The 25,545-nt window shown below is 44.3% G+C and overlaps 1 protein-coding gene across 3 annotated transcripts in view; it reads left to right on the top strand.

The window, feature by feature from the left end:
• ACIN1 (apoptotic chromatin condensation inducer 1) overlaps nt 1-25,545 on the top strand; it is a 947,610-nt gene that overhangs the window by 276,169 nt on the left and 645,896 nt on the right. For all 3 annotated transcript variants that reach the window (XM_086923671.1, XM_086923670.1, XM_086923672.1), the window contains exon 2: nt 6,586-6,651. In XM_086923671.1, coding sequence (XP_086779797.1) covers nt 6,586-6,651 — 66 coding nt within the window. The remainder of the gene's footprint in view (nt 1-6,585; nt 6,652-25,545) is intronic.

The raw sequence follows: 25,545 nt of genomic DNA, 5'->3' as shown, positions 1-25,545 counted from the left end.
TCCGAAGTTCAGGAAACCTAGAATTGATTGTAAGTTCTTCAGCGTTTTTGGAGTTTGCAGTACTGCACACTTCTCTAAGAAGTTGTCTGCTAGGCTTTTGCCTTCACTTGATAACTCATATCCTAAAAATAGGACCGTTAGGTGGGCAATTCGTGACTTTTTAACGTTGAATTTGTACCCTTCAGATGCGACCCCAAGTATGATGGTGTTCACTCTTTTCAAGTGTGTCTCCAGGTCATCGTCTGTAAGATAGATGTCATCGACATAAGATAATGCCTCATCATCATACATTTGTAGTAACTCTGTTACCCTGGCTGAAAATAATCCTGGGCTATTCTTGAATCCCTGTGGGGGACGACAAAATTGCTTTTGGGTCCCCATGCTGGAGAAAGCGGTTAAATACCTGCTTTCTGGTGCAATGTTTTGACAGAAAAAAACATTTGAAATATCTAATGTGGTTTTATATTTTTTGCGCACGATGTTATTCATTAGTGCTGCACTGTGTGAGTTTTGTACTGCAAAGGTTTTACAACAAGTGTTTAGGTGTCTGTAGTCCAAAACTAGACGATATGAATTGTCTGGTTTGGAGACAGGAAACAAAGGATTGTTCATTTGTGAGGTACATGTTTCAATCACCCCCTGATATTCAAGTTGATCTAAGATCTCCCTGACTTGTTTTTTAGCTTCTTGCTTAACAGGATACTGCCTTTGTGCAGTAGGTTGATTTTTTAACTGAATTTTATGGTGAGGAGAATCCTCATCCCATCCTACATGATTTTTATATAATGCAGGTGCTGGCCACTGGCCATTTTCTTGCATATGTGTATTTTTTATGAATTGGAATGTGATTTGAGAAGGCAGGCATACTCATTTCTTCGCCATGTGGGCACTCCCTAACAAACTCTGGTGGCCAGTCTTTCTCAGCTAGCAGGATATCATAGCCTTTAGATAAGTTATCCCAAAAGAGACCTTTTATTTTCCTAGTTTTGTCCCCCTCTATACGCAATGTTATTTCATATAATTTATGGGGTATGCTAACTCTGGTGTCTGCAGTTTCCACTTGAATGTATTCATTCGTGTCCACTGTCTCCAGAAGATTCATCAGGATCTTGAGAGCTATGGCCACTTCTGCTGCGCTGTCTAGCATTGTCTGGGCCCACTCTCTGTTTTTCAGTTGTGTCCTCAGAATCCTCGGCATGTTTTATTTTAATACTAGCTACCTTCTTTTTTGGAAATTGTAATTTTTTACTTTGATGAGCAGGTTCCTTGTCTTTGGATTTGACGTGCTCTTCTTTGTGTTCTGACTGTCCTCTTCTTTCCGATTTCTGTGAGGAATTCTGAAAAGATCGAGAGGGACGTGTATCAATATCTTGATATATGTCAGGTTTTCTCAAATTGTCCCTATTTCTAAGGTTGTATCTTTTTTCAGAGGGCTCCCTTTGGGGAGACTTGCCTCCTCGTTCTGGAGATCTATCTCTTCGTTGAGGAGACCTTCCTCTGGACTGAAACTGTTTTTCTCTGGGAGTGGTTTGTTTATTACCCTCCCACCTCTTTTTTGGAGTAATGAGATTATTTTTGATAAAGGTTTTTTCAGGATTTTCAGTTAGTTGTGGTTTTAGTGGTTTCCCACCCAAACTATCTCTACCTAGTTCTTCATAGGATTTTTCAATTATTCTGGCAAGTTCAAAAGGTTGTTCTGCTATGTCTGTTTCTTTCAATTTTTGGCGGATCGTCACAGATGCTGCTTCTCCTTTTATGTTGGCTAGTAATATAGCCGAGACCTGCTTAAAGTCTTTCAGTTATTTCATACCTAGAGTTAAAGCAGGTTCTGGACCGTATTCATTTTGAATCTGTCTTAGTACGTCTGGTATAACCGCCATAGACGGAACACCATGTGTTTTTGTGTATATCGAAGCAAAGACTGTGCCCCAAGTGTCCCAATCCTCCACATGTGGTGCGATCCCCATTGGAAGACAGATAGTCAGAATTCTGTGTTTGTCATTAGGTGTAGTATCAGGAAATGCTGCCTCTATTTGAGTGATTTTTTGAGCTAACCAGAATGGAATTTGTTTCCGTTTTGCGGGTAATTTACCAATGACTGATTGTATAGTCTGTGGTGTAATTTTATTTGTGTTCCCCTGTTGAGGGGTGTGCTGTGAAATTCTAATTGCTGGTTGGACTGTTGAAGTCCTCATGACATATTGGACCAATTGTCTATGTATTTTAATTAGTTGTTTTACCTGAACTAAAAGTTCTTGGTCTGACATTTTTTCAATGTCGGGATGTGGTGTATAGCCGGCTAGAACCGGCCATGTGGCTCCTGGTCTACCTAGTGGACCGAGCCTGGTAATGTGATTTTGATGTTTTAGGGAGCCATTAAACCAGAGCTGGTGCTCTTGGTATGTTAGTGGAATTTCAACGTCCTCGAAAGAGGCGTATTCCTCTGGAGATTCCTCTATTTTGTAGTAGTGGAACTCGCGTGTCACAGCATGTGCTGCTGGAAAATGTATCCAGGAATAGAATACCTCTGTCTGCCGATATTCATGGGCCTCTACCACAAATATGACCGTACCACCTCTTGATGATACTCCATTTTTTATAAGTTTTATAGTTATTGTTTTTCTTATATTGACCAGGATGATTATAGCATTCTGTTCATCATTTTGGAGACTTGTGTCTTCTGCTAAGAGCTGAGCTGCTAATTTCGCTCTCTCCCTTTCTTCCTCACTATCTGGCATTTTTACTGACAGAAAGTTTGCGGAGTATGTTGTGAGGAAACAAAGATTAGGTGCACAATATTTTGGAACACTGTATCCTTCAACGTTGACTAAACCAAAAACGAATACATAGGATTCTCATCCTACTAAGTTCTGGCCGATATTAACCTTTTATCCACTCCAGACGTCTATTGGAGTTTTTACGGGAAAAAGGGGTCTGTGTGAAAAGCATGACTAGGTTACTCTAGTATCTAGCGTTAGATTATCGCCTTACCAAACGTTGGACGCCATGTAGTGTAGTTCCTATATTCCCAATAGGCTCTGCGCGTTGGAATAACATAAACAGTAGTTTAGACATAGGACTGAGGTCATCTAGGTCTCTACTGAATATGTTAGACTTAATTAGGTATGCCAGCTAGCTCAGAGGTCACTAGAAACTTTCTCGACTGAACAGGAAGGAGTTAACTTTCCTGAATATACAAGAATGGATTCGTTTCTGACAACCGCATAAACATGACAACTTTGCTCCCCATAGAATAAGAAGTATATCTCCAGAGTCGTGTGAAAACAATAGACAGCTATTTCACTCAGTCAATCGTGCATGCTTAGTTTCACCAGGAGTGCAGAGAAATAGAGAGACGGGCGTTTTCAATAAAAGTGGTTATTTATTGAGCAGTCTTCTTTCTCATGCAAGAGAAATGAATTGCCACAATTGCAATACTTATCATGAAGTAACGTGCATACAGTAAAAGGAGTATTATGAAATAATACTGTAAAAGCATTTATATGGTTCTGAGCCATAAGATACTTAAAATGAATACAATATATACATACTTAAAATCTTTGACTAAACATGCTCAACTGGTGCTTCTAAGATACGCCTACCCCGGTGTACCTAACCTAAGCCTAGTACGTGGGAAGGAGTAAGTGAGCTGCAGTTTAAGTTAAGTTATTTTTGCCAAGAATCTGAATCAAGAATTCTCTAAGGATCTAATCAGCTCCGTACCTTGGTTATAGAATGAAGGAGGTCTTGTATCTCTTTCTCAGGACTCGATCTCCCAGCAACCCGCAAGGGTGACTGGAAAAACACTGGAGCTGGATTTCTCGGCAGGAGAAAAGACAGCGACTCTCTCAGTGCGTCAATGGGAGAGTCGGCTTCCTTCGACACTCGTATCAGCTGGGCTTTCGGGCAAGTAGATAGCTGATCTTCTCCAATCCACTGTGTGTTTGCTTAAGGCAGATGCTGGTATATTTATACCTGGAAGGTGCCGAGTTTGATGTAAGGTTGGACATAAGACGTCACTAAGAACTTGCAGTTCTTTCAGGACTCCAGGCGTTCTAGGACAAATCAAAACAGAAGCAGGGGGAATTCCCGGGCTGCTGGAGGCTTGGTTTGTTTAAAGAACGTGTTGTACTTTCTAGGAGTCTATGGGAGTAGCCTTGCCGTATTTGGACTGCATTGGCTATGACTAAATATGGATATGATTCTCATGCCTTTATAAGGATATGATTTGTTATAACCACATAAGGGCATGAATCAGGAATTTTTAAATAGGGTCCTAGATACGTTTACAACAATACGAGTGGTGGTGATTCGCCCGCTATTATAATAGACCCCTAATCCTTTATGGGTTACGGAGTAGCGTGCTACTCTCCAATAAAGCGCTTCAACACCCCATCAGGGTTACAAGAGCTATATAAATGCAAACCTTTTCCCTTTTCTACCTCTCCCCAACCCTTCTCAATCCAAATAGCTGCGTAATATATCCACCACTCAAATTGCTTTCATATTTCACTATACTAATTAAACACTAATCCTTATGGGTTCCTGAGTAGCGTGCTGCTCACCAAAAAAAGTGCTTCAAACACCATCAGGTGTAGCAAGCGCTATATAAATACAAAACTCTTTCCCTCTTCCATCCTGCCACTCCCCTTCTCTATCCAAATAACGGAATAACATATCCACAACTCAAATTACTTCATATTTTACTATGCTAAATTTCAACACTAATCCTTTATGGGTTCCGTAGTAGCATGCTACTCGCCAGAAAAGCGCTGTGTCGTTTTGATACTGCTCATCTCCCTCCGAACTCATTCCCCTGCGATAACTACTTCCCCCTCCCCCTCCAACCCCCCCCCCCCCACCTGACAGGCTCCGCAGAGCTAGAGACATGCTGATTTAATTGTATTTTTCCATTGTGCATGTATTGTAAATCAACTTTATAGTGTGCCTAACTGTTGCAACTACTCAAGATTCCTCTACCCTTTGCTGAAATGTTGCTGGGCTTAGCACTCTTTGGCTGCTTCATAGACTATTCTTCAGAACTGTTGCATAGTAGTTGTGTTTCCTGTAAGTTACAGTTTCATTGTTTGTTGTCTCATGGTGAACCAGTCTGTTCATTTTGTTGTTGTTGTAATTCACTGATAATGTTATATACAGGGTCACATGTTTTCCTGTATGCGTCTAGAACAGGAGGAATATTTTATTGAGTAAACACAAATATGTATTATATTGTATGTATGGATAAATGCGAACATACTACTGCGGCCCAGGTCATTCCAACCTCCAACTATCTGGACATTGAGCTTAGAAGCATCTCCCCATTTTGAACTTGTGTCAATGTTTTGTAGTGTTGCTACGTTTCTGTGTGAAGGCTTCTTTCAGTGGTTCATCAATGGCTGCTTCGGTGATTTTTCATCGTACAACTCTGATTTTAAACATTGCTTGTGCTTTTAGCACCCCTTACCTCAATATGTCTATATTTCTGGAAAGTGCTCGCTTTTAGGATGAAGTGAAGAAAGTCAAACTTTTATCAGTACTATTATTTACAGTGAGTGAGAGACACTTTGTCTTTGCAACTTAAAAGTGCATACTATAATATATTTAAAAAAAATAAGATGTTGCCACTGGAAGTAAAGAAAATGGTAGTTTATTTGAGTAAAGTAGGTAATCAATTTGCACTTACTGTTCCCTACGTTCTGGACTTGCTTCTTGAATGTTCAGGGGAATGTAAGCTTACCTTCAATCTCTTGGAGGTTGACTGGGGGAGAATCACTTATAAGCTTTTGCGGAGAGTAGTGTCTCCTACGTTCTCAGATGTTGGGTTGTTGGGTATCATAAAGGTTCAGAGAGGATGCAGTGTCTTTCAAATGTCATGGATGTTCACAGAGTATATTGTGTCATATAGTCTTATATGGAATAAATGGGAAGCACTGTCTGTTCTCATGAACGTTTTGTGATGAGGGGGTCCACTTCATTCTCACATGCTCAGAACAGAGGGTCTCTTCTGAACCAGTAGAAAAGAAGAGAAATGTTTCTCCGTCTCCCCTTCTGACTCATGCATACTTGTGGATGGTGGACTTTCTTTTGGTCTTCTTGTGACAGACATAAGACGTGGTCACAAACAAGTTTAGCAATTCATTGGAAAAATTACTGTTCTGATGAAGAAATGAGTGTCTACATATGTGCTGACAGAATAATGATTACATTCTTTCACCCAGACACCTTAAGTTTTGAGTTGTTTTAGTTAAAGTGTGGTGGGGTTGGGGTTAAAAGTGGATGAATTATGGCATTTTAATATTTTATATTTCATCATGCATGATGGGACGTGTGATTTGTTTTGTACATGTGGAATTGCAGTATAAAGCAGCATAGTTTTAAAAAAAAATAAAAGCAGTGAAGTAATAAAATGCATTAGTAAAAAGCTGATATCAATCCGTTTGTGTTGTATTTTCTGCTATCTTTCTGATTATTGATTTTTTGAAACAGCATACTAGTACACAAGAACCATAGAGTAGGCAGGGTTTCTTCTATGTTAGGGCTGCAGAATACTTCAATGTCTCACCTTAACCTTCTCTCCAATTTCAGGCCCTGATGCTGGAGAACTTACAGAAGAAGACAGCCTTGCATACCACTTACCAGCCCAACTCCCAGGTAGGACATGAGAGATCGATTGATCGGCCCGAAGCCTTGGATAGGGTCATGGGGTTCGAGCATGAATTGCAGAGAACACCGATCCGTTATCTCTATAGCTATTCAGTGTTTATTACTAGGCTGGACTTTTAAAACCTCCTTATCAGTAGTTCACCAAACTGACTCTGTTATTGGCAGTCCTTTCTTTATATTGGACATGGTATGGAAGGGTTGTGAGAAATTCAGCCGCTGTGAGGTTCTAGGAACGGCAGTTGTCCTGGAGTGTGAGCTGGGCAAGGAGCTGATGGTGACATTTTGAAGAAGCTAATAAACCTGTTGGATTTACTACTGTCCCTGTTCACATGCTCTGAGAGATAAAGGAAATTCACAAGCTTTTTTGCCCCGGCGTATATTTTCACTACATGCAGAGGGATTTAATTATCCTCCTCCTTTGTGAGTGTTTGTGTTTTTTAATTACGAAATCGTAACATTCTGCCCTTGTCTGTGCCACTTCATGATTTTTCAGGTCTCCGCCTGTGTAGGCTGCGCTTGCGCAGTTTTGCTGGGGAGATCTTATGTTTTACAGAGTGGGGCTTGAACCCGCCCCTCTTCTCCATTGGCTGGCTTCCTAAACGGAGGCCAGCCATTGGAGGTGAGAGGCGTCTGTCCATTTAAGCCCCGTCTTTTTTGGATTCGGGGGTGTGTTTTTTACTTTCTTTCTCTCCTCTTCCCATTGGCTGGAATTTTACATTCCAGCCAATGGGAAGAGGAGAGAATGAAAAGCACGCCCCCGAATCCAAAATGACGGTGTGTTTCTCAGAGGCATTTCTGATTGACCTCGGAGAAACATGGTGGTGTGCATGGCGTGGTACGCTTTGCTGCCGGAGCTCGCTTTGCTGCCATCTAACGAGGGTAAGTATCTGCCCTCTAGTGATGCCCCTGCACGCGCGTGGAGGACAGTCCGGCTATTATTGGAAATGAGGGTGGTCGCGAGGGACAGCAGATGGCCCAGGGAGAATATTAGAGGGGAGGAGTCCCAATCTCGCTATCACGGTCATAGACGGGCCCGCCAACAGCCCTCATGCACTCTATGATGATATGGGGCCCTATGCACTCACCATCTTGTCGCCTGGGGCTGACGCCGGCCCCTGTCACCAGTCCGCACACCTGCTCTAATCGGGGCCCCACCGCGGGGCCAAGCGGCATCCAGTGCACTGCGCACGCTCCGCCAGGGCGCGAATTCGGGAGTCTGCAGGGGGGCCCGGTGTTGGTCCTGTCTATGCCTCCAATATACTGGCACCCGGTTTCGGCCGCGGACAGCAGCGTACCGAAGGACTCTCCAAAATGGCCACCAGCTCGGGGAAGCAAGTATGCCCCGACCAGGCTCCACCAACATTCCAGGTCGCGGGGCACTGCAGGCGCCAAGTCGACAGGTCCCTGCTGCGGGGCGGCCGTCCAACGGCGGTTAGGGTATACAGGAGGCACCGGCCTCCGCTCCAGGGGCGGCGCGAGGACTCCAGTGCAGGCCAACCCCCGATCAACCGCTACGCCGGCATTTCTCCAGGCTTTTCTATAAATTTCTACATAAGGATCTCCCAATTGAAAAAGAAGTGACAGCAGGCTCGGCTGGCAGCGGGAGGATAGTGCGGGAGCAAGATCCAAAGAAAACAAAAGGCAGCATAGCACAGGACCAGCAGGCTTCGGGGAAGACTACAAAGCACACTTTTCCGGACAGACAACCAAAGAGCTATTGGGACTGGGAGCAGGCTCCCCAGCTCGCTGGATTGAGGGTGTGTCTTGGCAGTATGGAGCGTGCCGGCCCCAGAGGCACTTCGAACAGGCAGGTTCCTGGGTCTTGGCGGTCAGGCACTGCACCCCTTGGTGAAGAGCGGTGTTGAGCCGCAGAAAGAGGTTCGGTTCGGAAACGAGGATAACGGAATCGCCATGGCCAAGTGGGGTCAGGGAGATCCTCGCTGGATGGTGGAGCAGAGAGCAGATGCTACCAACGTTAACAACTGGCACTGGTAAATAGTTACCACATGTATAGATTTCCGGTGGTGCTGGAGAAGGGAGATTGATGGGAGAATGAACCAACCCTGTCGCTAAAAGAAGTTAATTATTTTTCTGGTAAATAGTTGGGTGTATGCTTTTAGTCGGGTATGTGGAGAGGTCTCTGCTTTGAAAGTCTTAAAATATGCTGTATATTTTAATTTTTTTACAAAATATTGTGTTTCCTCTCACTTAATGCGCCTACCAGTTCGCATTCGTCTCCTTTTCCCCTGGCCCTGTATACCCTCATGTATCCTGCTTGTCATATAATGCATTTTGACATTACATGCCAGCAAGATTGTTGGAAAATCTGAAACTTCCCCTCCCACCTTCCCCCTCCCCCGCAACCCCCCTGCCCCCCATCTCACTGGCATAGCCTCGCCCACGCCCATAGCTCCCCTCTAAAGTGTCCATGTTCAATGTCCGAGCCCAGTATTACTAGGTCTGGAGTTTGACAAAACTGTATGCCCATCACGGATGCCACCCCAGGCCACCTGACACAAAGGACCTGGAATGCAGATTGCAGACTTTCAGATCACCCGCTTTGTAATTTGCATTTCGGCCACAGATCCTGTAAAGTTTTCAGACTGTGCCAACAGACTAAGGTTCATTTCCACTTTGATGTGAAGATGCGTTTTGAGGCAATTGCTGTTTTACTTTTTCAAAGGACCAAAGTTCTTGCATTGGGAAAGCACAGATTACAACATCGGTGGTACATGCCCTGTTCATCGCCTGCATTTCAGATGCTGGCAGCGTTTAGTAAAGACAGGCCTGTTGGTTTTTGTTTTTTTTAACATTTTTATTAGTTTTATGTCAGCAAATAGTTATACATAAAATAATTCAAGAAAAAAAGACAGAAGTAAACAAATACAGATCCGGCAGAACAATCACACATTTCTCTTATACTAAAACAATAATAAAAGGAGAGAACACATAATGATATATAAACAAAACAAAAAATGTTATAAGCATTGATTGTGGGGAAGCAATCCATAATTAAAGAGAACAATCATATCCAACCCAATTGGAGATAGGAGCCCAGAGTTTTTGACCAATCATCTTTCTTTTCCGTCCCTTCCGTTTATACACTGCATTCTCAAGTTGATAGATAAATAATAATTTTGACTGCCAATGATGAAAACCTGGAGGATCAACATCTAACCACCGGGAGGTTATACAAAACCTAAATACAGGCATGCAGATAAATAAGAAGCCTTTTTCATCCGACGATCTTTTACCAATTTGATTTGTCTGAATTCCCAGAATTACTAATTCAGAGGATAGTTCGATTTGTATCCCTAGACTAGTATTTAAAAAAAATTGTGTATCCGTGATAAATTGAAGTAATTTAGGCCAGGTAAAAAACATATGTATAGAATCTGCGGCAATATGACTACACCGGTTACATTTATCTCCACTATTTACTTTCCATTTAGCTCATTTAGCAGGGGAGTAATATAAATCAAAAATGGACATGAAATGTTGGCTTTTAAACGAGCCATTAAATAAAACACTACTAGATAACTCTATTGCTCTGGGCAGATCAACATTCTCAATTACTAGTTTCCTTTGCCATTTATCTATATATACACACAAATCATCCTGCATCCTGTTTACCATCATCTGATATATTACACCAATTCTATTTCCCTTTCTACTACATTCTAGCATGTCAATTTTATCAAATACGCTTTGTCCGTGAGGACTTTTGCCTCCAAAAAGAATTCGGATTTGAAGAAATCCGTTCTCAATAAATTATATTTTTGTTGCAAATAGAAATAAGAAACAAATTGCCCGTCCTAATATAAATCTCCTAGTACATCCACCTCAACATTACAGGGCCTCTAAAAATTCCAGGTAGAATCTGATTATTCAACAAAGGTGTGTAATAATTCAGGTCGAGACAACAATTCAATCTTTTTTTAAACTGCTTCCAAATTTGCAATACCGCTAGCATAATTTTAAATTTTGTTTTTTTATAATAGCCGGGCCCTATTACTCTCACCAAACATTGTCGGACTTCCTTCCCCAGAACCATTTCATAGATTGATGACCTAATTGATTCATCCATAGAAACATCTTGAAAAATCAAAATTCCCAAATATCTTAGTACAGCAGCCCAATAGTATAAACGAAAATTCGGTATCCCCCAACCACCCCTAATCCTAGGTAGTGTGCACCATTTAAGAGCTCTCCTGGATCTCCGATAACCCCAACAAAAACCCTGTTCAATGCCTGCATTTCAGATCCTGGCAGCGTTTAGTAAAGACAGGCCTGAATCTGAAATATACCCAGTGCCTGGCGCTGGGCATACTTGCCGAGGATCAAAGGCAGAGTCTGTGGGTCTAGCGCGCAGATTCTGGCGGGATGATGCACACATCTATTGTTATAGACGCTGCCCCAGGAGCTCGGCGGGCGCCACTCTGGCCGGGCGTGGGAGAGACCAACTGCAGACCTCCTGCCGTGCCTGTAAGAAGGGGAGCTCACAAAAGCAGATGCAGGAGCCATGGATGGAGAGCTGCAGAACCAGGGGGGGCGCAGGCTTCTGCACATCCACCACCACACCCACCATCACCACCACCACCACATCCACCACCCCCACATCCACCACCACCCCCACCACCACATCCACCAACACATCCACCAACACCACCACATCCACCATCACCACCACAACCACATCCACCACCATCACATCCACCACCACCACATCCTCCACCGCCACATCCTCCACCGCCACATCCTCCACCACCACATCCACCACCACCACATCCACCACCACATCCACCACCACATCCACCACATCCACATCCAACACATCCACATCCAACACATCCACATCCACCACATCCACATCCACCACATCCATATCACCACCACATCCACCATCACTACCACATACACCATCACCACCACATCTACATCCACCACCACCACATCCACCACCCCCACCACCACATCTACCACCACCACCACAACCACGACATCCACCACCACAACAACATCCACCACCACATCCACCACCCCTACCACCACACCCACCACCACATCTACCACCACATCCACCAACACCACCACATCCACCAACACCACCACATCCACCATCACCACCACATCCACCATCACCACCACATCCACCATCACCACCACATCCACCATCACCACCCCATCCACCACCACCACCACCTCATTCACCATCACCACCACATCCACCACCACATCCACCACCACCACCACATCCACCACCACCACCATATCCACCACTCCCACCACCACATCCACCAACACCACCACCACATCCACCACTGCATCCACCACTGCATCCACGACTGCATCAACCACCACAACTACACCCACCACCACCACATCCACCACCGCATCCACCACCGCATCCACCACCACATCCACCACCACATCCACCACCACATCGACCAACACCACCACATCCACCACCACCACATCCACCACCACATCTACCAAATCCACCACATCCACCACATCCACCACCACCACATCCACCACCATTTATTTTATTATTTTTTTATGCGATTTTTTATAGCGCGAACTGTACCCGAAGGTGTCAGAGCGCTTTACATAAGCACCAGTCAAAAAACATAAGGACTTAGGATTACATGCGTTACAAAGAGGATACACAGGGAAAAAATTGCAAATGTACAAGATGTATAGTCACACAAGGAGGAGATACAAGTGGATATACTCTAAGAGTCACATAGGAATGGTAGAGTACAAAGGTCTACTGCATATACTAGTGATTAGAGTTATCTCTATATACATCGGGAAGGGATACGAGTGGATATACTCTAAGAGTCACATAGAAATGGAAGAGAGCACAACGGTCTACTGCATATACTAGTGATTAGAGTTACCTCTATATACATAGGGAAGGGATATGACTGGATATACTCTAAGAGTCACATAGGAACGGTAGATGGTACAAAGGTCTACTGCATATACTAGTGATTAGAGTTCTCCCTATATACATATATATATACACACATAGTAGATTTCCTCAAGCAGAGTTCCCTTAAGTGAGATCGTAGGGGGGACGTGGTCACAACACCAAGGGAGGCTACGCTATTGTAAGGAGGGATCGTGTTGGCCAAACAGGAGGGGGCATTGCTATTATTTACAGTAGAGATTTCGTATGCAACTTCGAACCTGCAGACATTCCCAATTGCGAAGCGGCATCTTTTAAAATTACCCTTAGTCCTAATTTTACCTTCTCTGGCCTACTCATTTATCGACCACCAGTTTAACCCTTCATGGTCAGATATTTTGGTAAATCTTATCTTACCTCACCATTTAAACGCTCAAAATTTTACAGTACTCGGGGACCTGAATCTCCATTTGGAAGATGATAATAATACGATCTGTAAAAATCTCATAGATGATTTCATGGCGTTAGATATGACATTGTGCAATAAGGGTCCTACCCATAAAGCAGGACATTTGCTTGACCCTATCATCTCTAACATGAAAGAACTATTATGGCTGAACACCACCCCTATTTGCTGGTCAGAGCATTTTCTCACACTCTTCTCTATTTCTCTAAAACCCACCAAACGCCCCTCCACTACCCCCTCTGAATCTTTTAGGAGAAATTGGAAAAATTTAAACTTAGATGATCTCAATAATGCATTGAACAAAGATCACCCATGCCTTGATGGAGACATGGAAAGCATATCTGAGGCCACACAGACATGGCTAAATGACGCAGTGAACGCCTGTCTGCCCTTATCCCGCTGCAAAGGGAAAGTACATCGTCCCCCGGCCCCTTGGTACACAGAGGCCCTCAAAAAAGAAAAATCTACCTGTAAGAACTTGGAGAGACAGTGGCGTAAGAACTACGAACTGCACCAAAAAGAGATCTACCGTAAGGCCAGAAACAGCTATCACTCGGCATGCATGAAAGCCAAAGCATGCTATGTTACTACTACCATAAATACAGCTGTTAACAAATCCCAGACTCTTTTCAATACTGTGAAGGAATTGGCTGGAGAAAACTCTAGAGCGGAGGCTGCCCCTCTCAACACTCAGCAGTGTCAGGATTTGGCATCCTTTTTCACTGAAAAGATTGAGAAGATCGTCTCTAATATCAATAAAAATAGCATTACCACTCATAACCAAGAGGACACCTCCCAAATCTCTAAAGGAAACTGTCACCTCGAAGCCTGGCCTCCCATTACATTAGATCAACTGAGGAAACTTCTAAAATCTATCAAATCGGGTTCCCCCCGCGACCCCATTCCCATCAGTATCATGAGCCAATTGGAGGACTCTACCCTGACGCCCATTAGAGAGATACTTAATGCCTCCATAGAACAGGCTTCAGTCCCTGCTTTATGGAAACATGCCATAGTCAGCCCTCTGCTAAAAAAGCCGGCCGCCCATCCTACGATATTGGCCAATTACCGACCAATATCGTTACTCCCTGCTCTTTCCAAAATGTTGGAAAGGCATATTCATGAGGCTCTTTCCACATATGTGGAAAACAATGAACTACTTCACCCGTCCCAGTCCGGCTTTAGGAGTGGATACTCCACCGAGACTGCCCTGCTCGGGATCACGGAAAAGATCAGAGAGCTCAGAGATGATGGCCAAACGGTGGCACTGGTCCTGTTGGACCTAAGTGCGGCCTTCGACACCATCTCTCACTCCAGACTGCTTGTCAGGTTGGAGGAGAGTGGTGTCGAGGGTAGGGCGTTAGAATGGATCAAATCATACTTATCCCTACGCACCTTCCAGATCACCTCTTCTGAGGCTTGTTCGGATGTTTTCTACTCTCCCCATGGTGTACCACAAGGATCTATCCTGAGTCCCCTGTTGTTTAATTTGTACCTTCGTCCATTAGCCAACCTTGCAGAGAATTTCGGTCTTGTTTTAATGACTTATGCAGACGATTCTCAGATTTTGTTTTCCCTCTCCAAATCTGACACGTCTGCTCCTTCTGCACTTAGAATAGGCCTTCACGAAATATTCTGCTGGATGTCGGCTAACCAACTTAAATTAAATGGGGAGAAAACAGAGATCCTCCTCTTAGGGAACAGTAAAGATCTTTGGAGCGATCCCCACTGGCCGACGTCACTGGGCAAGCTTCCGCCCCCAGCCACTCAGGTCAGAAATCTCGGGGTCATCATAGATGACAGTCTATCCATGACACAGCAAGCCAACAAAGTGGCTGGCATATGCTTCACTATTCTCAGATGGCTACGTAAAATTGTCTGGATGTTGCCACCTACCACCCAGAAGACCGTAGTCAATGCCTTAGTAACTTCTCGGCTTGACCGCGGTAACATCTTGTACCTGGGTGCAAACAAAGCAGTAATAAGACGCTTGCAACTGGTACAAAACGCTGCGGCCAGATTGCTTTGCAGAATCCCCAGATACGCCAGGATCATTAAACATCTTAGGGATCTGCACTGGCTCAGGGTCGAAAACCGGATTCGCTTTAAAACCCTGAGCTATCTGTTTAAAATCAAAGCTGGGACTGCTCCCAAGTATCTTCAAGATCTTGCCAAGCCTTACCTTCCCAATCGCAATCTTCGTTCAGCTACATCAGCGAACTTTGCGGTACCTAGGTACAAACGGGCTAGAATGGGCGGGAGATCCTTTTCATATCTGGGTCCAACTCTTTGGAACACACTGCCCATTCAAATACGCAAAGAAGAAAATTACAGGAGCTTCAGGAAAAGCGTAAAAACCTGGTTGTTCGACAAATAATTGCCTTCGGATCTGTTCTCTCTCTAGCTGTGCCCTGTGTTTTTGCTAATTCGGCGCCGGGAAACCCTTTGTGGGTAGCTGTGCGCCTTATAAATGCTAAAAGAAAAAAGAAAAAAAAAAGAGGGTGGGAGGGAATCAAGGGTAAGGAGAGAAGGAAAAGCAGAAAAGGGAAGAAACATTTGAGGAACATCAAGGGGGAAATGAGGGAAAAGGGTAAAAGACGAAGAATGGACAAGAAGACAGGCCGGGGACCGGAGAAAAACGGCCGAGGACAGCAGCAAAATGGCAGGCAGGACAGAAGGAAAAGTAAAGAAGTCCATGAGAGTCTGTGGTCCACAAATGCAGTGCCTCAAGTGATACCTGTATCGGGATCTGTAATTATGATCATCCGACTCTCCGATGCGTCTTATAGGAGTGCCTTTGGCCAAAATGAAGGTGCCCTGTCTGGCCTGATGCCTGATTGTAGATGTGCACTCTGGTGCTACATGGAGTCGAGCTCCTGTCTCGGCCATTTTGGAATCAGGCAGACCTCGTGTCAACTGCCTTTGAGCCTCTGGTGTCCCCCCCTTGTAGTGCTTTGTCAATCCTCAGGGTGACCACCGGCGCTGGCTTCTTGCTGTGCGTGGCCTCTGCTTCAATCTGTCAGTATTCATCCCAGTATTCAGCCCAAGGGTGCCTTTGTTGTGATGTCAGCGCCGCCCGCCATCTTAAAGTCAGGCACTGTGAAGGCACTACTCCGGTGTCCCGGGCCCCCCGCAACTGCCCTCCAAGTCTGGCTCACCGCTACAGCTGGTGTGCGCTCCGTTCCAGCACCCGACGGGCGTTCTCTTCCCAGATCTCAACGGAGGATCGCCGCAGCCCGCCAGTGCACTCCCTGATTGCACGCGCATCAGGTCCGCTGTGGCCATTCTCTGCCGTTGCTGCCAAGATGGCGGTGTGGCGCGAAGTGACAGCCACCTCTGGAAATGCCAGTAAGATGAGGGGGGGTGGCGGTACCAGCGATGCGTCCGTGTTCTGGCCCCCAGTAGCTGCCTCCAACATTCACTGGAGTAGAGCAGCACCATCACATCCTCCACCATCACATCCTCCACCATCACATCCACCATCACATCCACCATCACATCCACCACCACATCCACCACCACATTCACCACCACAACCAAATCCACCACCACATCCACCACCACCACCACATCCACCACCACACCCACCACCACATCCACCACCACCACATCCACCACCACCACATTCACCACCACCACATCCACCACCACCACATCCACCACCACATCCAGCACCAAATCCACCACAACATCCACCACCGCATCCACAACATCCACCACTGCATCCACCACATTCACCACTGCATCCACCACCACATCTACCACATTCACCACCACATCCACCACCACCACCACCACATTCACCACCACATCCACCACCACATCCACCGCTACATCCACCACCACCACATTCACCACTACATCCACCACCACCACCACATTCACCACCACCACCACATTCACCACCACATTCACCACCATATCGACCACATCCACCACTACATCCACCACCACCACATCCACCACCACCAGCACATCCACCACCACATCCACCATCACCACCACATCCACCATCATCACATCCACCACCACCACTCCATCCACCACCACCACATCCACATCCACCATCACCACCACATCCACCATCACCACCATATCCACCATCACCACCATATCCACCACCACCACCACCATATCCACCACCACATCCACCACCACATCCACCAACACCACCACATCCACACCACCACATCAACCAACACCACCACATCCACCACCACATCCACCACCACATCCACCACCATCACATCCACCACCATCACATCCACCATCACATCCACCACCACATCCACCATCACATCCACCACCACATTCACCACCACATTCACCACCACATTCACCAACACCACATCCACCACCACCACCACATCCACCACCACCACATTCACCACCACCACATTCACCACCACCACACCCACCACCACATCCACTACCACCACATCCACCACCACCACATTCTCCACCACCACATCCACCCCACATCCACAACCACCACAACCACCACAACATCCACCACATCCACCACCTTATCCACCATATCCACCACCGCATCCACCACCACATCCACCACCACATCTACCACCACATCCACCACCAGCACATCCACCCCCACATTTACCACCACATCCACCACCACATCCACCACCACTACATTCACCACCACATCCACCACCACCTCCACCTCCACCATATCCACCTCCACCACATCCATCACCACCAGCACATCCACCACCACATCCACCATCACCACCACATCCACCATCATCACCACATCCACCATCATCACATCCACTACATCCACCACCACCACATCCACCACCACCACATCTATGTGTGTGTGTGGCTCTGTGTGTGTAGCTCTCTGTGTGTGTGTGGGTGCAAATGCAATAGGTCTCGCATTTGCGAGAGATTAAGCTATTGGCATTGTAAATTACAATGCCATTTATTCATCTGTTTTCAAAACCAACACATAAATAAAAAACTTCTCATTTACAATGCCAATAGCTCTAACTTTTGCAAAGGCGAGACCGTTGCATTGTAAATGCTTGTTTAAACACCTGCCCCTGGGTAGTTGCCAGATATGGAGTTGTGTCGTCCTACTGCTAATAGAACCACACAGACACGCACAGCCTTGTATTCACATTGACTCTGGCGGGCAGGTCCAATCACACACAAATGCCCTAATGCAGTTAACTCAGAGTATTTAGTCTGGCACTATAGCATTACTGGCAAGATGCGGGGCTCACACGTACACAATCCAGGCTGACTGAGGGTGAGATGTCTTGACGAAGCAAGCCGTAGGCAGATGGGGCAATATTGTTGACGTTCAGGAGATTGAGGACTTCTTTTAAACCCCGTTTTGTACCCCTTTTCAATACTCTAATGATTCTTTAGAGTGTGACTACTGAGTCTGCCCCCTCTGAGGAACCATGTTGTAAAGGAATCACTGACAAAATATTGAAGGTCAGAATATCGACCTACAAAAATATCGAAGCAAGAATGTCGAAGTCAAGAATATCGACATCCTATCTACATTATGGTAAGTACAAAATTATTGGGAAAAATATATCAATGTCAAAAATGTTGTTGTTAAAAGTACAGTTTTTTATTATTGTTAAACATATTTTAAAATGTTTAAAAATGATATGTAATATATATATATAGTGCCTGAATATACCTGTACATGGATAATAAACTTTTCCTGTGACACTCGATAAGCTGCGTGGTGGTCCTTGATTCCTGTGGTCAAAAACCGTTTTAAGCAGAGACTTACTTATATATATATATATATATATATATATTCAGTCACCTCCTGGAAACTATTCTTACAAAGAAAGAACCAGAGTCGAAGCCCAAATAGTGCGCAGAAGGGTTTATTCAGGCACAAGGAAAATTACCCTACGCGTTTCGAAGTCAGCCGACTTCTTGCTCACGGGTCCAGGTCTGTTCCATTGCCATTCCTTTTAAAGTGATACAAACACATATTTTACGTGCATGTGATCCATCAACATACACAAAATACTAACAGCGTTACATTGTTGCTCAGTATTAGCCAAGTGGTTTGTAAAGAATATGAAGTTGCAGTTATTGACACAGTGTTGTCACATGTTGAAACCACATGTTTGTGCATCATTTTCAAAGTAAATGGTCCATGTATAGTCCAAAAACATTGCTGTTATTTAAATTATTTCCCAGAATTATAGAAAATGAATAGTCCCAAAGTCTTGCCCTAGTGGGCATGATGCTGTTTCCAGAGACGATCATTCCTAAATTATTATATATATATATATAGTAAAAATAAATTAAACATATACATATAATATATATTAGAACATTGTAATGTTGGAAGCTTCATTGAAAACAATGGAGTAGCGTCGGGCTTATAATGGCTGGTATAAGCATGGAGCTCCAACATTCCATTGCCTCTTTGTGGCTGTGAACAAAGGCTTTAGGGAGCCTTTGTATAGAGTTGGGATACAAATTACTATTCCCACTCCAGTGAGTGCAACAGTAGGGAAAGTGTTGGGTAGCGTAGGGGTTAAATTAACATACTTATTAATTAAATAATTTTTGCAAAATAAATAACATTAAAAATTAACTAAAATATTAATAATAAATACCAATAAAATTAAATGAATATTTACTTATATAACATTAAATTACTTCCCACCCTATTCCCCCATAAACACACAACCCGCTAAACATAAAAAACACAAATAATTTAATTGCCAGTTAATCAATTAATACAAATTATTTACCAATTAATAAATTAACAATAACAATACATACAAAATAATAATTCGTTATAATAAATATACTTATAAATTAATTAGTACACATTAATTACCAATTAATAATTAACAATAAATTAATTATCAATAACAAATAAATAAATATTAATTCATTATAATTAAATTACTTCGCACTCTATTCCCCTATAAACCCACGACCCACTACACATAAAAGTTAACATATTTAATTTAATTATCAATTAATTAATTAATACAAATTAATTAACAATAATAAATAAATAAAATAATAAATGTATTATAATTAATATAATAATAAATTAATCAATAAAAATTAATTGTCAATTAATAATTATCAATACATTAATAATCAATAATAATGAATACAACCATATTAATTAATTAATTATAATTCAATTACTTCCCACCCAATTCCCCTATAAACCCACAACCCGCTCTGATACAAAAATGCAAAATGTACTTTAAAAAATTACTAATTTCTAAACGTTTAATCCATATATTTAAAAATACATTACAAAAAATTTTACATACACATATAAAATGCATACTAAAATATATAACACTAAAATAACTATCGGTATTAACAACTATATTTTTGCTAACAATATTACTCACTTCGATATTTCTTACTTCGAAATAAAAAAAAAACGTATTACTTACCTTAAGGTTGATATTCTGGTCAACGATATTCTTGACATTAATATTCTGTACCTACTATATTAAAAACTTGATATTAGTATAGGTTGATATAAAAAAAAATATATTTTGACTGCTCACCGTTGGAAAGAAGTCTTTAGCAATAAATATGTCCTCATTCAGAAAATCTGTATAAGCTGTACATTTGCAAGATATTATTCACACAAGCCACATAATGACATGCTGTGCACGATTGGTGGGCATTACGCTACCATATTTTTCACAGACAGGATTTGCTTTGCCAAATACTCACAGCATGTTTCTGAATATGATGTGTTAAGTCACATTGATTGCTGGAGGTTCCAGATGTATGGGACATAGTTCATGGCCTTTGCACCCTGCATGGGCACTCCCTTTGTACCTTGTTTCTTTAGGCTGCCATATATAACCACAATGTTTCTCCCATTTTGTATTCTATGAAATAGATATTTTCACTAGATGGGATTCCTTAAATCGTAGGTTTTTGGTGCAAACAAACACCGCATGTCTTAGTGTGCATGCAGATACTAGTCCTGACGAAAGTCATATTGACCCCTTGGGGCACTTATACAAAATGGCTGAAACATGTAGACCATGAGCATGGATGCATTCGACCAATTATGTCTCTAAGACATCCACCACAGAAGTTGAAATTGGAGAAAAGAAATTTATAGTCCTAGCAAAATTAAGTTCTCCCTATACTATAGTGGGTGGCAAGATTTGGGATGAGTGTTTTGCGAGAAAAAAATAGATGATTCCCCCAGACATCAGTACACTCAGTGATGGTGGAAAAAATATTGATGTCCTGGGATACTTTGTTATGAGGATCTATTTCAAGGATAGAGAGACAATAAGGAAGGTATACGTTACCAATGGAGGTGACAACTTGGCGGGGTGGCGTCACTAAAGGAATATTGGAATTACTCTCAATCCAAATGCTCGGGAACAAGTAACAGGTATTTTATTCTATTTTATTTTAATGTTTTATAGAGCGTGAACTTGACCCGTGAGGGTATCATAGCGCTTAACAAGTTCAAAGAGTAATGCAAGAAAGACGGTTGTCACATGGGAAAACAATACATCAGAGGGTTATACAGAATCAAGGGTCATCTGGTAGGTGGGGAGTCAAAGGGGAATGTGCAAAGGAGGGCGGGGATGAAATCTGTACATAGGAGCAATTTACAGAATAGAAGGTCATACATTAGAGAGGATGTTACGGGGGTGCTTTACGTTAAGGGACTGAAAAAGAAAAGAAAACTGTACCACAGTGTACTTTAGAGAGTCAAAGATCATACAATAGACAGGATATCACATGGGTGCTAAGTCTCTCAGTGGCTGTGGAGCGGGTTAGCCAAGGAATTTACCCATGAGGAAGGATTTAGCCTCATTTTTGAAGCGTGCCAGGGAGTGAATACTTCTGATGTCAGGCGGGAAGGAGTTCCATATTCTTGGAGCTGTCCCGGTGAAAGCCCGGTTGTAGTTTTTTTTTCTTAAAACGTGCAGGCCGGAGTAGGAGGGTATTTGCCGATCGTGAGTTTCCGCTTCCTCCGGATATCACAAGCTTCTGTGCTAGATACGCCGGAGAGTTGGAGTGTGAGGACTTGTGCGTGATGCATGCTATCTAGAAGTGAATCCTCGCCTCGAGGGAAAGCCAGTTCAACGCTTTCAGTTGAGGGGTGATGTGATCGAATTTTCTAGAGCCAGTAAGTAGTCTGGCAGCTCCGTTGAGGCAGGCTTTTAAGGGTGCCAGAGTGACCTTGGGTAAACCGGAGAGGGTAGAGCAACCATATTCCAGCCGAGAGACAACTAATGATTGGACTGCTAGTTTTAGGTCAGGAGCAGCTAGAAAGGGCTTCAGTTTCCATAGGTAGCTCAGGTGGAATCTGGCGGATTTGGCCATTGAGTTGATGTGGTTTCTCATGTTTAGGTTGTAATCCAAGGTGATACCCAGTGATTTGGCAGAGTCCACAATGGTCGGGGAACAGTTTAAGGCTGTGATAGCTTTGATCCAAGTCGGTATCTCAGAGTTGCTCTTGGGCGGGGAGATTAGAAGGAACTCAGTTTTATTAGCATTGAGTTTGAGTTGGTTTGAAGCGAGCCATCGGACGGTTAGCTTCAGGGCCTCATTCAGGGTGAGGATCTCCGCAAGAGATGAGATTTTTATGTAGATCTGAGTATCATCATCGTACATATGGAAGGAGATATTTGCAGTGCGAAGAATTTTGGCAAGAGGTTCCAAATAGAGATTAAAAATGGTGGGGGACAACGTTGATCCTTGAGGGACTCCCACTTTGACCACGGAGGTGGAGGAGAGGTCACCATTGATTAGGAATCTCTGAGATCATTTTGGAGGTAGGAACTAAACCAATCAAGTACAGTGCCATCTAAGCCCATCCTAAGTTTGAGGCGTTCGAGTAGCATCTCGTGGTTGACAGTGTCGAAGGCCGAGGATAGATCAAGGAGGATTAGGAGACAAGTTTTGTCTTGGTCCATGGCTTGAAGAGCATCATCGACAATGTGGAGCATGGTGGTTTCAGTGCTATGTCCCGGTCGAAAGCCGCATTGGCAGTCATCGAGTAGGCGGAAACTGCTGTTGTGGTGACTTAGCTGTATGTGAACACATTTTTCAATTACTTTCGCCAAGAGGGGAATGTTGGAGATTGGTCTAAAGTTGACTGGGGTGGCTGGGTCCAGCGATGGCTTTTTCAGAATGGGGAGGACTTGACCTGCTTTCAGTGAGATCGGGATTGATCCCTGCCGGAGAGAGGCGTTGATTATCGCAGTCCAGCAAGGAATGATGGATTTGGTAATAGTAGCAAGATAGTTCGAGGGGAGTGGGTCGTTGAAATGGTTGTTCGGGTTTAAGGAGGAAAGGATATTTGCGACAGAGTCTTCATCGTAGGGTGAGAATTCGGACCAGTGCGCTAGATTCTTGGGTGAGGTCTGTGTCGGTAGCAGTGATGGAGGAGGCATATGGTCAATGTTAGGTGGGGGGAGTGAGGCAGCTTTGAGTTCGGTACCTAAGGTTAGGATTTTGTTTGCGAAAAATGAGGAGAAATCTTCGGAGGAGATGAGAGACTTGGGGTTTTCTTTCGCTGTTTTGGACAGTTTGTTCGATTGGAGTTTGATCATCTCAAAGAGTTTCTGAGGCCTGTTCTGGGTATTTCCTAGTTCCGCTCTGAAAAACTCTTTTTTTGACTTGAGGGTGTTTTTGTTGTAAGCATTTCTGGCCTGGCGGAGAAGTTTCAGGTGATCTGCCGATGGGTGCTGTCTCCAAATTCTTTCGGCTTGTCGGAATGATCCTCTCTCGTCGTTGAGGGAGCCGGTGAACCAAGGGTACTATCTTTGACTCGAGTCCTTTTTAGTTTAAGAGGGGGTAGGTCATCTAAAATGTTCGACATCGAAACAGTGTAGTGATCATTGAGGTCACTAACTGAGGTGATGTGAGGAGGGGGGGGAGGTCGGAATTGCAACGGGTCTCAAGTTCAATTAGGTCTAGGTTTTTGGTGTCTCTGACCCAGCGTTTTGGTAGCACTGGTTGAGGAGCCCATGTTTTGAGGGTGCAGGGTAGAAGAAAGGCGATGGCATGGTAGTCATTCCAGTCGCAGGGGTCAGTAGATATGAGTTTGACGGTTTTCTCGTTAGAGATGATCCAGTTGAGAGTAGCCCCTTTTGAGTGGGTAGGGAGTGGGCAAGCTTGGCTCAGGGTTAGATCCGTCATGAGATCTTTAATGGCGTTGACATGAGGATCCTTAAGGTCGTTCCCGTGCAGGTTGAAGTCCCCAAGGAAGATGCCTTTGGTGTTGGGGGAGTTCTTAGCCGTGATAATTTCCATGAGGTAATCAGTGAATTGATTGTTATTGCCTGGGGGGGGGGGGGTAAAAAGTGTGCAGGTTGCACAGGTGGGTGGTGTTGCTCCGGACTGAGAGGGCTAGATATTTGCAGGAATCAGTGGTATCCGTTAAAAGCTCTGAGACAAGGAGGTTAGAGCGATAGATGCAAGCGATTTCGCCACTTTTTTTGTTAAGTGGTCTGTCTAGTCTGGCAATGTTAATATTGGGGGGGACTAAGAGGTCGAGGCATGGGGATGATGCATCATTAAGCCATGATTCAGTTAGGATGGCTGGGTCGGTGTTAATATTCAGAATGAGAGCAGCAACATCGGCGGCATGCTTTACTGCCGATCGGCAGTTGATTAGGAGCCCCGTCAGACCAGGGAGGGAGGTGGTAGTAGTGGGAGTTGGGGCAGTCAGGGGTACGGGTGCAAGATTGCTTCTGATCGCCCTTCTATTGCAGTGGGAGGCCAGTCTGTGTGGATCGATAGTGACCGTGCAGATGGGGTGTGCGGCACTCAGGTCTGGTGGGCATGGAGGGATAGGGGCTGGATTGAGGTCTTTCAGAATATCTTGCATTTCCTTTTCAGTGAGGTCTAGGGAATCGGTGGTGACCGGGCAGAAGTTGTAGGAGCGGGTGAGGTCAAGGATTCCCTCCTCAGATAGACAGCTAGTGTGCTTGCGAGGACGAAGATGCCTTAAGGCTGTTGGAAGCGGGCGTTTGTGAAGTTCTGGGATGGGCGGAGGAGACCGCTGAGGCATGAGGTTTGCGAAGGATAGTTCGGCGAGGTGGAGGAGGTTTGTTAGGTCAAGGATAGATGAGTGGCAGCTCTGCATTATTTTGGAGGCTCTGGAGTGCAGAGAGCGGATATAAGTGGAGGGGGGGTAGGAGGGTTGGGGTGGATTGTGCTGGGAGATATGGTGGATTGGGTGGTACGGTGGACTTTGCTAGGAATCATGGAAGGGGGGGTGAGTGTTTGCGGTGCTGGCTTGATCTGTTGAAGAAGATGTCATTGAGGAGGAGGGGGTTAGGAGGACAAGGGTGGACAGTTATGGTGGATTGGGTGGTAGGGTTGATTGTGCAAGGAGTCATGGAAGGGGTGGTGTGAGTGTTAGCGGGGCTGGTTTGACCAGCTGAAAAGGACGTCACTAGGGAGGGGGGGTTAGGAGGACAAGGGTGGACAGTGTTAGGAGTCATAGAAGGGGTGGATAGAGTGTTGGCAG

The sequence above is a fragment of the Lissotriton vulgaris genome, chromosome 5 (assembly GCF_964263255.1).
Source record: "Lissotriton vulgaris chromosome 5, aLisVul1.2, whole genome shotgun sequence".
Lineage (NCBI taxonomy): Eukaryota > Metazoa > Chordata > Amphibia > Caudata > Salamandridae > Lissotriton > Lissotriton vulgaris.
The sequence above is the reverse complement of the archived record's forward strand: the minus strand, read 5'-3'. Positions and strand labels throughout refer to the sequence as shown.